Below are 16,119 nucleotides of genomic sequence, written 5' to 3'. Positions count from 1 at the left end.
TACCGCCCCCTGTCGATAGTGCCATACAGCCCCCCTGTAAATAGTGCCATACAGCCCCCTGTAGATAGTGCCATACAGCCCCCTTGTAGATAGTGTCACATAGCCCCCCTGTAGTTAGTGTCACACAGTCCCCCTGTAGATAGTGCCATACAGCCCCCTGTAGATAGTGCCATAGAGCCCCCTGCCTGTAGATAGCGCCCCCGAACAAATAAAACAAAAAAGTTATACTCACCTAGGCCACATTCCCACGACAAACAGAGCTTCTACACAGCCTCCTCAACGCGACGGGATCCTTGCGTAGGTCGGTGTGATTCACTGACGTCATCACGCCGGCCTGCGCAGGGATCCAGTCCCTGCGCCTGATTGGTTGCAGTCTGAACGGCCTGTAGCCTAGTTAATAAAGGAGTATTCCGGTTACAACAAGTTACCCCCTATCCATAGGGTAGAGGGTAACTTGCTGATAGGTGGGTGTCTAACATCTGGGACCCCCACTGTTTAGGAGTGCAGCATTTGGCTATTTCCGGGACTGTCATAGAGAATGAATGGAGCGGCGGTGCGCATGAGCAGCCTGCCGCTCGGTTCAAATAAGGGGTTTGGTACCCCCGTTCTCGTAAACGGTGGGGGACCCACCGATCAGCAAGTTACCCCTTAACCTATGGATAGGGGGTAACTTGTTGCAACCTGCATGGGAGGGACCGTGCCAGTTGGCGGTACGGGCCCACTAATGCCACAGGCCCCGTAGCATCTGCTATGGCTGCTACAGCGGTAGTTACGCCACTGCATTAATAATAGATATTTGTATGACATTGATTTAATGTTGGTAATCCAGCAATTTATTCTAATCAATAAAATTAGAGCCAGAAAGTATGTTTTCCCCTTTACATAAGAATACATTGCCGTATACCTCCCAATCATTTATTTAGAAAATAATAGGCTTAACTTGATAGCTGCCATTGTGATTAATCTTTGCCAAAAACAAGACAAGACTCAATAACTGTTAACATCCTTCTGAACTGCTCTAAATCAGGTAAGAACTATTCCTGATCTACTCCTTGATTATAGTTTTATAAAATTAATTACATAGTTGCCAACATTTTAATTTTTTTCCAGGGACACTTAGGGTGTGGCATCTTTGGTAGATGTGGTTTATGGGGATGTGGCTTATCTGGTGGGCGTGGCTAGTGGGCGTGACTTTCTTTCCATAATCTCTGCAAACAAATAAACAAACATAAATGTCTGCACTAGCTTGGCTAACAACTACTATCGTGGCCGGTATCTCTCTGGTTATCTGGTTGTTTACAGGCAGGTGATGTCTCACTTTATCACAAGGGTTAAGTGATATGTGCTGATCACTACTGGTAATGTAAAAACCAGCGTAGATAGTGCCCCTTGTAGATGGTGCTCCACACTGCTCCCTGTAGATATTGCCACACATTGCTGCCTGTAGATATTGCCACACACTGCTTCCTGTAGATATTGCCACACAGCCCCCCTGTAGATGGTGCTCGACACTGTCATAGTAGATATTGCCACACACTGCTCCCTGTAGATATTCCCATGCACTGCTTCCTGTAGATAATGCCACAGTGCCCCTGTAGATAGTGCCACAGTGCCCTCTGTAGATAGTGCCACACATCCAATTTTTAGATAGTGCCACAGTGCCCTCTGTAGATAATACCCCAGTACCCTCTGTATATAGTGCCACACAGCCCCTCTGTAGATGATAACACACAGCCCCCTGTAGATGATGCTACACAGCCCCCTGTAGATGATGCCACACACACCCCTTGTAGATAGTGCCACACATTCCCCCATCTAGATAGTGCCATCCCCTCCTTGTAGATAGAGAAATTTTGGGTGCCTCTAGTAAGGGAATCCCCAGTCACAGCCGTTGCCGACGCTCTGGTTGGGGATTCCTCATGGGACAGTGATTTGCCGGGACTATCTCTGTAAATTTGGGTTAGCAACTATGGAATTATAATTTTAGCTACAGATGCAGAGCACAGGTCATCTGTTAGGGATCTGCCAGGTACTTCATCTAGGTATACTCCTGGGATTAATCAATCCACACCTGAGGCCAGACCTGTTCGACTGACACCATCTCCCACCAACCAGGGTGGCAGGCTCAGGAGTGGGAGAGCCTATCGCGGCCTGGTCTGTCGGAGTTAGCTCCGCCCCCTGTCCTTTATTACCTGCCCTGTTCTCTCCCTCAGTGCTTGTAATTCTTTTGGATTCCTGGCCCCACTGCTGCTTGCTCCAGCCTGCTTCTGCCGTGCTTCTGCCTTGCTGCAGTTCTGCTTGACCTGCTTTGCTTTGCCCCTGGCTTGCTTCTGTCTCCTTGCCCGCTCGGGTGTACTCACTTCGTCCTGGTCCTGACTGTCCGTTCGCCGCTCCGTTTCCTCGTGGCGTTCCGTGGCTACTGCCCCTTCCCTTGCATGTTCCCTGTTTGTTTTCCTGTGCACTTAGACAGCGTAGGGACCGCCGCCCAGTTGTACCTCGTCGCCTAGGGCGAGTCGTTGCAAGTAGGCAGGGACAGGGCGGTGGGTAGATTAGGGCTCACTTTCCCTTCACCTCCTTCCGGCCATTACAGAATTACAAGCCCTTACCTAGTCTACCATTTCTCCTACGCTGACGCTATCATGGACCTCCTTGAGACCCTGGCCCAGCAGATGCAGGGCCTCTCCCTACAGGTCCAGGCCCTGGCCCAAAGGGTCAATCAGGGTGACGCTGCTTTAGTAGTACCCCTCACCTTACCTCTAGAACCCGACCTCAAGTTACCTGACCGGTTCTCAGGGGACCGTAAGACGTTTCTCTCCTTCCGGGAGAGTTGCAGACTGTATTTCCGCCTAAAGCCCCACTCCTCAGGTTCCGAGAACCAGCGGGTGGGTATCATCATATCCCGACTCCAGGAAGGGCCCCAAGAGTGGGCCTTCTCCTTGGCTCCTGACGCCCCTGAACTTTCCTCTGTTGATCGTTTTTTCTCTGCCCTCGGACTCATTTACGACGAGACTGACAGGACTGCCTTAGCCGAGAGTCAGCTGGTGACCTTACGTCAGGGTAGGAGACCGGTTGAGGAATACTGTTCTGATTTTAGGAAGTGGTGCGTAGCTTCTCAGTGGAACGATCCGGCCCTAAGGTGCCAGTTTAGGTTAGGATTATCTGACGCCCTGAAGGATCTGCTGGTTAGCTACCCCTCGTCTGACTCCCTTGACCAGGTTATGGCCCTAGCAGTACGACTTGACCGACGTCTCAGGGAACGTCAGCTAGAACGCTTCAGTGTGCTCCCCTCTGACTTTTCTGCAATCCCCCCCGAGGTCCCGTCTCCTCGCCCCTCCACGGAGGACTCGGAGGTACCTATGCAACTCGGGGCCTCCATGTCCCCTCGACAACGTAGGGAGTTTCGCAGAATGAATGGTCTCTGCTTCTACTGTGGGGACGACAAGCATCTACTGAACACCTGTCCCAGGCGCAAGAATAAGAAGCCGGAAAACTTCCGCGCCTAAGTGATCATCGGGGAGGTCACTTGGGCGCACAGGTATTTCCCGTTAATGTGAAACGCAATAAAATTTTGCTTCCCTTTCAGGTCTCGTTTGCTGGCCGGGCTGCCACGGGCAGTGCTTTCGTGGATTCAGGGTCATCTGCTAATATCATGTCTGCGGAATTTGCTATGTCTCTAAAGATGCCTTGTATTGATTTACCTTATCCTATCCCTGTAGTAGGAATCGACTCAACTCCCCTTGCTAATGGTTATTTTACTCAGCATACTCCTGTTTTTGAACTCCTTGTTGGCTCCATGCATTTGGAGCAGTGCTCTGTACTGGTGATGCAGGGATTATCGTCTGATCTGGTTTTAGGCCTTCCCTGGTTGCAGTTGCATAATCCCACGTTTGATTGGAATACTGGGGATCTCACCAAATGGGGTAATGAATGTCTTATGTCATGTCTTTCTGTTAACTCTATTTCTCCCCGGGAGGAGGTAAACACGCTTCCTGAGTTTGTTCAGGACTTCGCCGATGTGTTTTCTAAGGAGGCCTCCGAGGTGTTGCCCCCCCATAGAGATTACGATTGCGCTATCGATTTGGTGCCTGGTGCCAAGCTTCCTAAGGGGAGGATATTTAATCTTTCATGTCCTGAACGTAAAGCTATGAGGGAATATATCCAAGAATGCCTGGCCAAGGGTTTCATTCGCCCCTCGACTTCTCCTGTAGGTGCTGGCTTCTTCTTCGTGGGGAAGAAGGATGGTGGTCTTAGGCCGTGCATTGATTATCGTAACCTGAATAAGGTCACCGTAAGGAACCAGTACCCACTTCCTTTGATTCCGGATCTTTTTAATCAGGTTCAGGGAGCCCAATGGTTTTCTAAGTTCGATCTACGGGGGGCATATAACCTTATCCGCATCAAAGAGGGGGATGAGTGGAAAACTGCGTTCAACACACCCGAGGGTCATTTCGAATACCTGGTCATGCCCTTTGGGTTGTGTAATGCCCCTGCTGTCTTCCAGAATTTTATTAATGAAATCCTGAGAGAGTACCTGGGTAATTTTCTTGTTGTGTACCTTGATGACATACTGGTGTTTTCCAAGGACTGGTCCTCCCACGTGGAGCATGTCAGGAAGGTGCTCCAGGTCCTTCGGGAGAATAATCTGTTTGCTAAGACTGAAAAATGTGTCTTTGGGGTACAGGAGATACCATTTTTAGGGCAAATCCTCACTCCTCATGAATTCCGCATGGACCCTGCCAAGGTTCAGGCTGTGGCGGAATGGGTCCAACCTGCCTCCCTTAAGGCGTTACAGTGTTTTTTAGGGTTCGCCAACTATTACAGGAGATTTATTGCCAACTTCTCGGTCGTCGCTAAGCCTCTTACGGACCTTACCCGCAAGGGTGCTGATGTCCTCCATTGGCCCCCTGAGGCCGTCCAGGCCTTTGAGACCCTCAAGAAGTGCTTTATCTCGGCCCCCGTGCTGATTCAGCCCAACCAAGAGGAGCCATTTATTGTGGAGGTTGACGCTTCCGAGGTGGGAGTGGGGGCCGTCTTGTCCCAGGGTACCAGCTCCCTCACCCATCTCCGCCCCTGTGCTTACTTCTCTAGGAAGTTTTCGCCCACGGAGAGTAACTATGATATTGGCAACCGCGAACTTCTAGCCATTAAATGGGCTTTTGAGGAGTGGCGGCACTTCCTGGAGGGGGCCAGACACCAGGTAACGGTCCTTACGGATCACAAGAATCTGGTTTTCCTAGAATCGGCCCGGAGGCTTAATCCTAGACAAGCTCGGTGGGCACTATTCTTTACCAGATTTAATTTCTTGGTTACCTATAGGGCTGGGTCCAAGAATATTAAGGCTGATGCTCTGTCACGTAGTTTCATGGCCAATCCTCCTTCTGAGAAGGATCCTGCTTGTATTTTACCCCCTGGTATAATCGTCTCTGCCACGGATTCTGATTTAGCTTCTGATATCGCGGCTGATCAGGGTGCAGCACCCGGGAACGTCCCTGGGGACAAACTGTTTGTTCCCCTGCAATACCGGCTGAGGGTACTCAGGGAAAACCATGACTCCGCTCTATCTGGTCATCCTGGCATCTTGGGCACCAAACACCTCATTACCAGAAACTATTGGTGGCCTGGGTTGCCTAAAGACGTTAGGGCTTACGTCGCCGCTTGTGAGGTTTGCGCTAGGTCCAAAACCCCTAGGTCCCGACCTGCGGGCCTACTACGTTCCTTGCCCATTCCCCAGAGACCTTGGACCCATATCTCCATGGATTTTATCACCGATTTGCCTCCATCTCAGGGCAAGTCGGTGGTGTGGGTGGTAGTCGACCGCTTCAGCAAGATGTGCCACTTTGTGCCCCTTAAGAAGCTACCTAACGCCAAGACGTTAGCTTCTTTGTTTGTGAAACACATCCTGCGTCTCCATGGGGCCCCAGTCAATATCGTTTCTGACAGAGGGGTACAATTTGTTTCCTTATTTTGGAGAGCTTTTTGTAAAAAGTTGGAGATTGATCTGTCCTTCTCCTCCGCCTTCCATCCCGAAACTAATGGCCAAACGGAAAGGACCAACCAATCCCTGGAACAATATTTAAGGTGTTTCATCTCCGACTGTCAATTCGATTGGGTCTCATTCCTTCCCCTTGCTGAATTTTCCTTGAATAACCGGGTCAGTAACTCGTCAGGGGTCTCCCCGTTTTTCTGTAATTTCGGGTTTAACCCAAGATTCTCCTCCGTCTCCCCTGGTTGTTCCAATAATCCTGAGGTAGAGGATGTTCATCGGGAACTGTGCACCGTCTGGGCCCAGGTTCAGAAGAACCTAGAGGCGTCCCAGAGCGCACAAAAGATTCAGGCGGATAGTAGACGTTCTGCTAACCCCCGGTTTGTCGTCGGGGATTTGGTCTGGTTGTCGTCCAGGAACTTGCGCCTTAAGGTCCCGTCCAGGAAGTTTGCTCCCCGATTTATTGGACCTTATAAGATCATTGAAGTCCTCAACCCTGTATCCTTCCGTCTGGAGCTCCCCCCATCATTTCGCATACATGACGTCTTCCATGCCTCCCTCCTTAAACGCTGCTCCCCGTCCTGGTCCCCCTCGAGGATACCTCCTGTTCCCGTTCTCACCCCTGAGGGGGTGGAATTCGAGGTGGCCAAGATTATGGACAGTAGGATGGTCCAGGGCTCCCTCCAGTACCTGGTCCATTGGAGAGGATACGGGCCGGAGGAGAGGACTTGGGTACCTGCCCGTGATGTTCACGCTGGGGTATTGATCAGGAGGTTCCACCTTCTCTTCCCCACTAAACCGGGTCCCCTTAGTAAGGGTCCGGTGGCCCCTCATAAAAGGGGGAGTACTGTTAGGGATCTGCCAGGTACTTCATCTAGGTATACTCCTGGGATTAATCAATCCACACCTGAGGCCAGACCTGTTCGACTGACACCATCTCCCACCAACCAGGGTGGCAGGCTCAGGAGTGGGAGAGCCTATCGCGGCCTGGTCTGTCGGAGTTAGCTCCGCCCCCTGTCCTTTATTACCTGCCCTGTTCTCTCCCTCAGTGCTTGTAATTCTTTTGGATTCCTGGCCCCACTGCTGCTTGCTCCAGCCTGCTTCTGCCGTGCTTCTGCCTTGCTGCAGTTCTGCTTGACCTGCTTTGCTTTGCCCCTGGCTTGCTTCTGTCTCCTTGCCCGCTCGGGTGTACTCACTTCGTCCTGGTCCTGACTGTCCGTTCGCCGCTCCGTTTCCTCGTGGCGTTCCGTGGCTACTGCCCCTTCCCTTGCATGTTCCCTGTTTGTTTTCCTGTGCACTTAGACAGCGTAGGGACCGCCGCCCAGTTGTACCTCGTCGCCTAGGGCGAGTCGTTGCAAGTAGGCAGGGACAGGGCGGTGGGTAGATTAGGGCTCACTTTCCCTTCACCTCCTTCCGGCCATTACATCATCTAGGGATATATGAGATTACCTGCAGCTTCTCTGCCATTTGCAGGCTATAGTTGGCGGATAGATATTACATGTATAAAGATGTTAACATTGACATAACAAAGTAATGTAACAGCGTGACATTACTAACATAAACAGCCCGATATTGTGTGGTGTGGCTGTGGGCCTGGCTCTAGTCCATGTTTGCATCCTATTGATCTTTGCTTTGGAACTTTACAGTCTATGTCTCTCTTCATTTTGGCTTGCATTGTCACAGTCTGGATTTTGTTCTTTTGTTCTTAGTCACTTTTTTCCTTCTAATCCAGTCTAAATGTTAAAATTGTGAATACCTATACGAGTATAGACCATTGGCATACGCCAAACAATAATGCGTCCACACAAATCATAAAGCAAATATCAATACCTATACCAGACTGTGAAGACTACTAGTATATCCAGAAAATGAAACACACATAGCACAAGTCATGTACCATGACAATAGAGTAGAGTAGTCCCCTCCCTCTGCATTTTATATTTAAAACAACCACTATCCCATCAGTCAGTACCCCTTGAGAAAGCTGACGGCGAAACGTGCGTCGGGGGCGGTCAGTGTGGAGTGTTCCTGCGTGCTTCCTATCATGCAGTCCATGGGTTTGTGCAATATCCTTTATTTATAAAGCATGGTCTTTGTTTTGGGTGCAACTTGGAGCTCTAGCTGTATACTTTTATATGTATGCACAATTGTGTGCTCTTCTGTTAGGTGCTAAATATATTTATGTGCTTCTGTTGTCCAAATACTTGATCTATATGATTATCTTTTCTATAGATATCTGCATTTGTTACCACATCACAGGATGTTTATAGTATGGTAGCATATATATTGGATTATTCACGCAGCTCCTCCATACTCTCCTTTTTAACTGTGTTCTATATTTTGATGGCCAATGTGTTATGTATATTTCAATAAAGTTTATTTTATATTGTCATGGTACATGACTTGTGCTATGTGTGTTTCATTTTCTGGATATACTAGTAGTCTTCACAGTCTGGTATAGGTATTGATAAATATTAAAATTGTCTGTTTTGAATAATGGCTCACCCTAAATAAGTGTCTGGGACGTACCTGGGCTCCAAATGCTGTCCCTGTTATTATCATATGTCCAGACAAAAAACACTCTTTCTCTAATATGTTCTTGGTCCCGTGCTGGTGTAGAATGATATATTTACAGCTAATAAAGCAGATGTAATCCTTAATTTACAATCATTGTAGTTTTGAATTAACTATTAAATATTTGTCGCGGTCATGTCCCAGGACAGGAATGTGGACCCACTGTGTTACTATTAGATTTATCTTTGGGCGAAATCTTAGGACTATAGCAATTTCTACCTTAAAATGCCCCTCACAGGAGTATGGACTTTGACAGGAAATTCACATGTTGCGTCCTTGGAGAAGTCTATAATAGCAACCACTGACGGCCTTGCAGATGGTATTTCTGAAGCAAGGTACCAGTAGGGAGGTTGGGGGTCCTACAAATCTGTAACAGGGAGAGTTCATGCAATACAATAGACAGATACAGGTCAGGGCAGGCACCATTCCAGTTCTAAGCAGGTACAAATACTCAAAGGAGTACTAAGAAGCTGATATAGGCCTGATACTTCACTTTTATCTTTATATATTGTTTAACCCGTTAGTGACCGGCCCATAGTCTTTTTACGTCGGTTACTAACGGGCCTTATTCCGATGCCATAGACTTTTTACGTCGCGGCATCGGAATAAGTAAACAGAGCAGGGAGCAGTCAAATCTCCCTGCTCTCAGCTGCCAGACAGGGCTGGGGGCGTCCCTGCTCTGCCGGGTGAGATCGATATTAGTGTCGATCTCACCCGTTTAACCCCTCAGATGCGGTGCTCAACAGCGAGCACCGCATCTGAGTGGTTTTGGAGAGAGGGAGGGAGCTCCCTCTCTCTGCCACCGACACCTGGCGATACGATCGCCGAGTGTCTGTGTCTCTAATGGCAGCCGGGGGCCTAATAAAGGCCCCTAGGTCTGCCTGTAGTGTATGCCTGCTAGATCATGCCGGAGGCATGACCTAGCAGATGCCTGTCCGTTTTAAACGGACAAGCAGTAATATACTGCAATACAAAAGTATTGCAGTGTATTATAAATGCGATCGCAGAATCGCATATTATAGTCCCCTAGTGGGTCTAGTAAAAAAGTTAAAAAAAAGTTTAATAAAGTAAATTTAAAAAAATTGTGAAAAAAAATGAAAAACCCAGCTTTTCCCCTTACAAAATGGTTTACTATTAAAAAAACAAAATAGAGATAAAAAGTTACACATATTTGGTATCGTCGCGTCCGTAACGACCCCGACTATAAATCTATTACATTATTTAATCCACACGGTGAATGGCGTTAAAAATGTAATAAGAAACTATGGAAAAATTGCTGTTTTCTGTGAATCCTGACTTTAAAAAAATGTGATAAAAAGTGATCAAAAAGTCGCATCTACTCCAAAATGGTACCAATAAAAACTACAAGTCTTCCCACAAAACAAAAGCCCTCATACAACCGCATCGGCGAAAAAATAAAAACGTTACGGCTCTTCAAATATGGAGACACATAAACAAATACTTTTGAAAAAAAAGCGTTTTTACTGTGTAAAAGTAGTAAAACATACAAAAACTATACAAATTTGGTATCATTGCAATCGTAACAACCCGCTGAAAAAAGTTATTGTGTTATTTATATCACACGCACGGTAAACGGCGTAGATTTAAGATGCGAAATTTCAGTTTTTTTTCTATTCCCCCCCAAAAAAAAGTTAATAAAAGTTAATCAATAAATAATATGTCCCCCAAAATGCTGCTATTAAAAAATACAACTTGTCCCGCAAAAAACAAGACCTTATACAGCTATGTCGACGCAAAAATAAAAAGGTTATAGCTCTTGGAATACGAAGATGGAAAAACTTAAAAAATGGCTTTTGTCATTAAGGTTTAAAATAGGCTGGTCAGTCAGGGGTTAAATGAAGATGTTGACATGTCCACATATGAAAAACCCCAAAACATAACTGTAGATAGACAGATACGATAGACAGACGGATACGATAGACAGACGGATACGATAGACAGACGGATACGATAGACAGACAGACAGATAGACAGACAGACAGACAGACAGATAGATAGATAGATAGATAGATAGATAGATAGATAGATAGATAGATAGATAGATAGATAGATAGATAGATAGATAGATAGATAGATAGATCATAGATTTTTGGTATTTTTTAAATTCTACTGTAGATCAGCATTACTTGAAAATATTTTTTTTCATATTATTGCAATGTATCAGAGTTGAAGAGCAGAGTAACTATTAAGTGATACCTGGAATATGAGAAAACACTATTTGTTCAGTGAAGTGCAAGTTTTTTTTTGAGACATCTAAAATATTAAGAGTATGCTGAACATTACAGTCACTGAGTATGGTGCAAGCATGATATTACAGGACACTGTGTTACTGTTAAGGAATAAGGAGATCGTTTTTAGATGACTAAATGTCTTACAGGACACCCAATGACTCCTCGTGTTCATGTAAAATGTTCATCCAGTACAGGGACTTAGTGATGGTTTCTTTTTTTCCTGTTCTTGTCAGATTGTCAATTACGCAACAACTATCTGCCAGTAAATCACAGCACAAAACGTTTTTTTTTTAAGCCTTTGCTTCACTCACATAAAAAAAAAAAAAAATAAGTAGCCTTATACAATGTAACATTTCATAGTTGCTTGCTGTAACATTGGCGCAAACCATTTAGAGTTAATCCTTTGAACACCAGGCAAGTGTTGGTAAGACTTTATTTTGTATAACCCGCAAGAGATTACTTAGTCCAAGTGCAGCTAATTTCTATGATTAACCCTTGGGATTTAACCTCTGAGACACTAGGTAAAGTGTTAGCAGACTCTCTCAATGACAAATCATATTTTACAGTTGTCAGACATTCTCTCATCAGTAATGGGTCAGGCTGTAATTAGTTTCCGTCTGATAAATGTCTTGTAACTTGTGCATCTATTTTAAGGAAACAGACACACATTTTGTTTGGGTTGTCCGATCATTTGCCATGACATAATATAGGGAACAGACTGAAATGATTTCTTAATGCTGAGTAAGTGCCAAGCACAATTTAATTAGGCAATAGACTGAACCGTATTAGGGGAAACTCATTTCCTAAATAATTCATTGCAAAGTATTGCAACAATCAACGGTTTTATATGTTCAGATTCCATATAGTGTAAATCTGAGATTGTAACTGTATCTGCTATTTTTTGGGCACCAGATACTGAGCAATAAAGCAGCATTTGGTTCTCGTATATACAAGATGTTAATAGCTAGTAAGTTAAATAAAAAATTAAATGACAATAGTGGTTTCTTAACAAATATGATTTTATCATTTTTAGTAAAGATCTCTGTCCAGAAACTAAGCAAATACTGTTTTCCTTACAAAAAAAATGACGTTTTACATGGCAAAAACCATTAAAGATAAGAAGATAATACACTAACCATTAAGAAGGTCAATTATAATAAGTGACTCCATCATTAAGACCTTCATCTTCCCACTGGGACTCAGCGGACAGTACCATACGTGGCCTGTTTAAAAATAGGGCCTAAGCAGACAGTATCACACACTTGTTGCTGTCTGCCACATCCTCCCTTAGAAGGGGCCATTTTTAAAATGTCATAATAAAGGAACAAAGTGTTATAATTTTGGTGAGTGCCACATGTTCTTTCCTTCCTTCTATGCGTACTATTACATATGCTGAGCACCATTTAATCGATAGAGTATCCCTTGATAACGTTACACAAAATATTGATGAAATCATTGTGGTAGTGGTAGTGCCAACTTCTTCTCTTGTGCGATCACACATGATAGGTTAAGGTACAGGGCGCCATCAGAGAGTATCACACATAAGCTAAGATACAAGGCCCTAGCAGAGAATATCACACATCATAGACTCAGATATAGAGGCAGTATCCCCAATATTATACTTACCCAGTCACCGTTCCTGAGTCAAGTCCACTTCACCTCTGGGCACAGCATTCGCTCCTGTCAGCATTCAGCACCATGACGTTATCTGTGCCACACACACACACACACACACACACACAAACACGCACACAATGTCCTGACATTGAATGGCGTTAAGAGTCAGTGCTGTGTCCAGACTGGAGGTGACGAAGACTCGACAGGAGCAGGAAGGGTAAGTATATGGTGGCGGTGGTGGCAAGTGTGGGGCCCAGGATGTGCGGTCGGCTGGGACCAGCTTGCTTCACCCAAAGGACAGCTCTACATGTGGGGGTCCCAGGGATTGGGTCCCCAGCGATCATTTCAATTATCACCTATCCTGTAGTTAGGTGATAAATATTCTTAGTAGGAAAACCCCTTTAAGGTGGCCATATACATAAGAGTAGCGTCGGCCAAACCCACCTATTTTGGCGGAACCGTCTGACCTTCTAATGTTTTTTATATATTCTGCCACCGTGCACTTGGCAGATGTCACGGAAAAAAAGGATCAGTTATGTTGTTCTCTAGGGGGGATAAGCCGACCAGAGGTGTCTCTGAACTTCCACACATACAGTAGGGCAAATGACGGGGGAGGGGGTTCCCGAGTTTCTCAAGGTAAATCCAACATGTTGTCCGTCTAACTGGAGATGTATCTGGCGCTCCTCTTGCAATTTCTTAAAACCTGTTTTATATTTTTTCTCAATGTTTAAACCTATTGTGTTTTTATAAAAACAATGTCAGTAAATTTTCATTTCTACTACAACAATATGAAACGTTACACAATGTTGTGTAATGAGTGACGTGTAATGAGATTTGGTGTTTAAAAAAACACACATGAAAACCAGTTAAAAAAACTTGTTGCAATTTATTTACTCCAATTATTTTGTAGATTGTAATGTCTTTCAAGTATTAAATTACAGAGAAGCACAAAAATGAGAATGGAAACCACTGTTAGCTTAGTAGGGATAGGCAGACACAGAAATATAAACAATGAACGTTGTCTGATACTCGATGCTGCGCTCTATGCTGTATGATAAAGCTTTCACTTTCATTCTGTAGGTTTCCGGCTCTTTAAGGGGTCTATTGGTGAAAACAACTCCTTTCATATTTTCTTCCCTTATAGAGAATGGTAGCGTGGGATCTTCATCAATGATAAGGAATGTTGTTCTGGGATGTAGTATTCCATCCTGTGTGTATGCAACCAAGCGAATCAAGTCTTGACTGGCAGCAATGCCAAATGGAAGTGAGACCAGTTTGTACTGCAGTGCATATGGGCTGAGCGCGCACTCCAAATCATTCAGCGCACAGTTCTTCAAACAATACCTGGTGTTGGACAAACATCATGAACATCATTAGTGACAACAAATGGTTTTAAGGGATCCAGTATCTAGTTCCACTATCATCCATTGGCTGCGCCTATATTGTAGCTCATTCCCATTCAAGCAGACCCCATTTTTCTAAACTCGTAACCCTTTAAAATAGTACAAATTACTACAATTACCCAACTAATACAATGACCTCTAAGTATGAAAAATTAATCATAATTGACATTTTAAAATATGTATACAATATATCTGCTTCTATTCAATTACTAAATAAATTTGAAAGAACCTCCTTTTTTTCATTTCCTAAGAAAATACTTATTTCTTATAAAATTCTACTTCCTGGCACTATAAAAAGTTATTTTTTAGTGTAATGTCAAATGGCTGATGTGTAAATTGCATTAACCATTTCGGCTCTATTCACACTGCTGAACATAGGTTTCTATGGACGCAATGTACAATATGTCAAAAGAGTGTCCTTTTGCATACATATGCATCGCCCTACTTTTGTTTTTTAACTTTATTGAAAAGCATAGTCGGCTATCCTTATCTAAACAAAGACATCCCACAAAAAACGTATATAGCAGGGTAACTAGTACACAGTTGAATAGGTCGACGGCATACGCTGAACGTGCACTGCAATCAGTGTGTATAGATCCTAAGGTGCTGTACATACTATGAAATAAATCCCCAGGGAGTTGTTGTTTTTTTTAAGTATTCATTCCTCCTCTTTTCCTACCAGTAGCATAAAAAAATGACTATCATGGTAAAAATATTGGTGCTGGGATGGATTGTAGGTTTCATATTTTGAAAAAGTTTTAGAGGCATTTCTATCTTAAGAATGATCTGATAAAGGTCACATATATTTTGCATATTGATTTGCTTTTTATACCAAATTTGACAGCGGTCCCCACATTCTTCCTTTACATATATAGATTTTTTTTAAATTATTTATCTACAACATATTCTTCCCGTTATAATCATATCATTATCATAAAATATCTACACTTTCCTTGAAGAAGCTATACAGTGCAACACAGACAATGAGCACTGTCAGGCAATTTTCAATGTATCAAAATAGAAAAGTAGAAATAATAATAAAATGAAAGACATTAATACAATACTAAAGGCATTTGTGTTGCCAAATAAAATATATGTAGACTTTGCACAATAAAGATTAATACCGAAAATATCTTATGGCGTATCCCATCCCAAGGGTGTACGTATCATACAGATAGAGGGGGCCCAGATTAGGTTGGCAGGACTCTATGGCATCGCCTGTGGGTCATCTTTTGTAAAAATAAATTTACATGGTCGCAGTAAGGCCTCATGCACACGACTCTGCAGTAGTTACGGTCAGTAAATACTGCACGAATGGGCGGCGGTGTGTCCTCTGCATTTGCGGAATGTGTTCACAGTAATAAATATAGAGGCACTATAGACATGTCCTATTTTTTTGCTATAGCAATTTGTTGGGCTATCAACATACTTTTCCTGACTAAGACTTATATCCTTTTATGCACATAGTTTTTGCTTATTATAATTAAAAAACTTTACGTTTGTAAAAAAAAACCAAAAAAAACAAAAATGTTGCATTGTCGTGTATACGTTTGAGAGTTTGAGAGGTGGCTCGGAAAAAAACCATATTTAGACCCATTTTCACTTTTGAGTAGAGTTACTCTTTAAGATAAGTTGTGTGTCTTGTTGCTTGATTCTTCCACTCCAATAATTATTAATGGAAAGATTAAACCACTCGAAGCTGCGTCCATTGTAATTACAATTATACAGGTATTTTACAATACACCAATGAACTAATAAGTGTCGCATACCCAGAAGAAGAGTCTCGCAGGTAGTTTGGAGGGCAAGGAGTATCTATGCACTGGTAACTTCCTCGCATGTTGAAGCACATCTGGTTTACGCCGCATTGAATATTTTGTAGAAGGCATTCATCAATATCTGTAGGAAAATGTGTGAATGAGAAAAATATGTATTTGCTTCAGCTAGAACTAATGGAAGTTGTTCAAAGAAATGAAAGCCATCCCTGGCACTCCCTATATATGATTTCTTTACTCTGGCATAATATCTGTCTGAATAGCTAAAAAAAAAGGAAATGACACATCACCAACTGTATGAAGACTGAAAGGATTAAACATAGCAGTAGACACAATGTGAGCCGCCTCTCCATCTTTTAGATCTAATTTTACAGTTCTGCTTTTCATACCTTTTAGAGCACATTACCAAAAAGAAATAGAGAATCTTACTGCATTAACTTAACTTTAAACCCAGTGACAAATAGTTCTCCAATAAAGAATTGTTCACGAGAGAGATCAATACAACCAAATCATTTTAT

The 16,119-nt window shown here is 43.8% G+C and overlaps 1 protein-coding gene across 1 annotated transcript in view; it reads right to left on the bottom strand.

The window, feature by feature from the left end:
• Positions 1 to 13,294: 13,294 nt before the first annotated feature.
• The window catches only part of HMCN1 (hemicentin 1), a 345,767-nt gene continuing 342,942 nt past the window's right edge, over positions 13,295 to 16,119 (bottom strand). The window contains exons 105-106 of the mRNA XM_075833451.1: positions 15,599 to 15,725; positions 13,295 to 13,770 (exon numbers count right to left, since the gene is read on the bottom strand). Of these exons, the coding sequence (XP_075689566.1) occupies positions 13,404 to 13,770; positions 15,599 to 15,725 (494 nt within the window). The 3' untranslated portion in view covers positions 13,295 to 13,403. The remainder of the gene's footprint in view (positions 13,771 to 15,598; positions 15,726 to 16,119) is intronic.

The sequence above is a fragment of the Rhinoderma darwinii genome, chromosome 7 (assembly GCF_050947455.1).
Source record: "Rhinoderma darwinii isolate aRhiDar2 chromosome 7, aRhiDar2.hap1, whole genome shotgun sequence".
Taxonomy (NCBI): Eukaryota; Metazoa; Chordata; class Amphibia; order Anura; family Rhinodermatidae; genus Rhinoderma; species Rhinoderma darwinii.
Note: the sequence above shows the minus strand (reverse complement) of the source record. Positions and strands in the feature narration are given on the sequence as shown.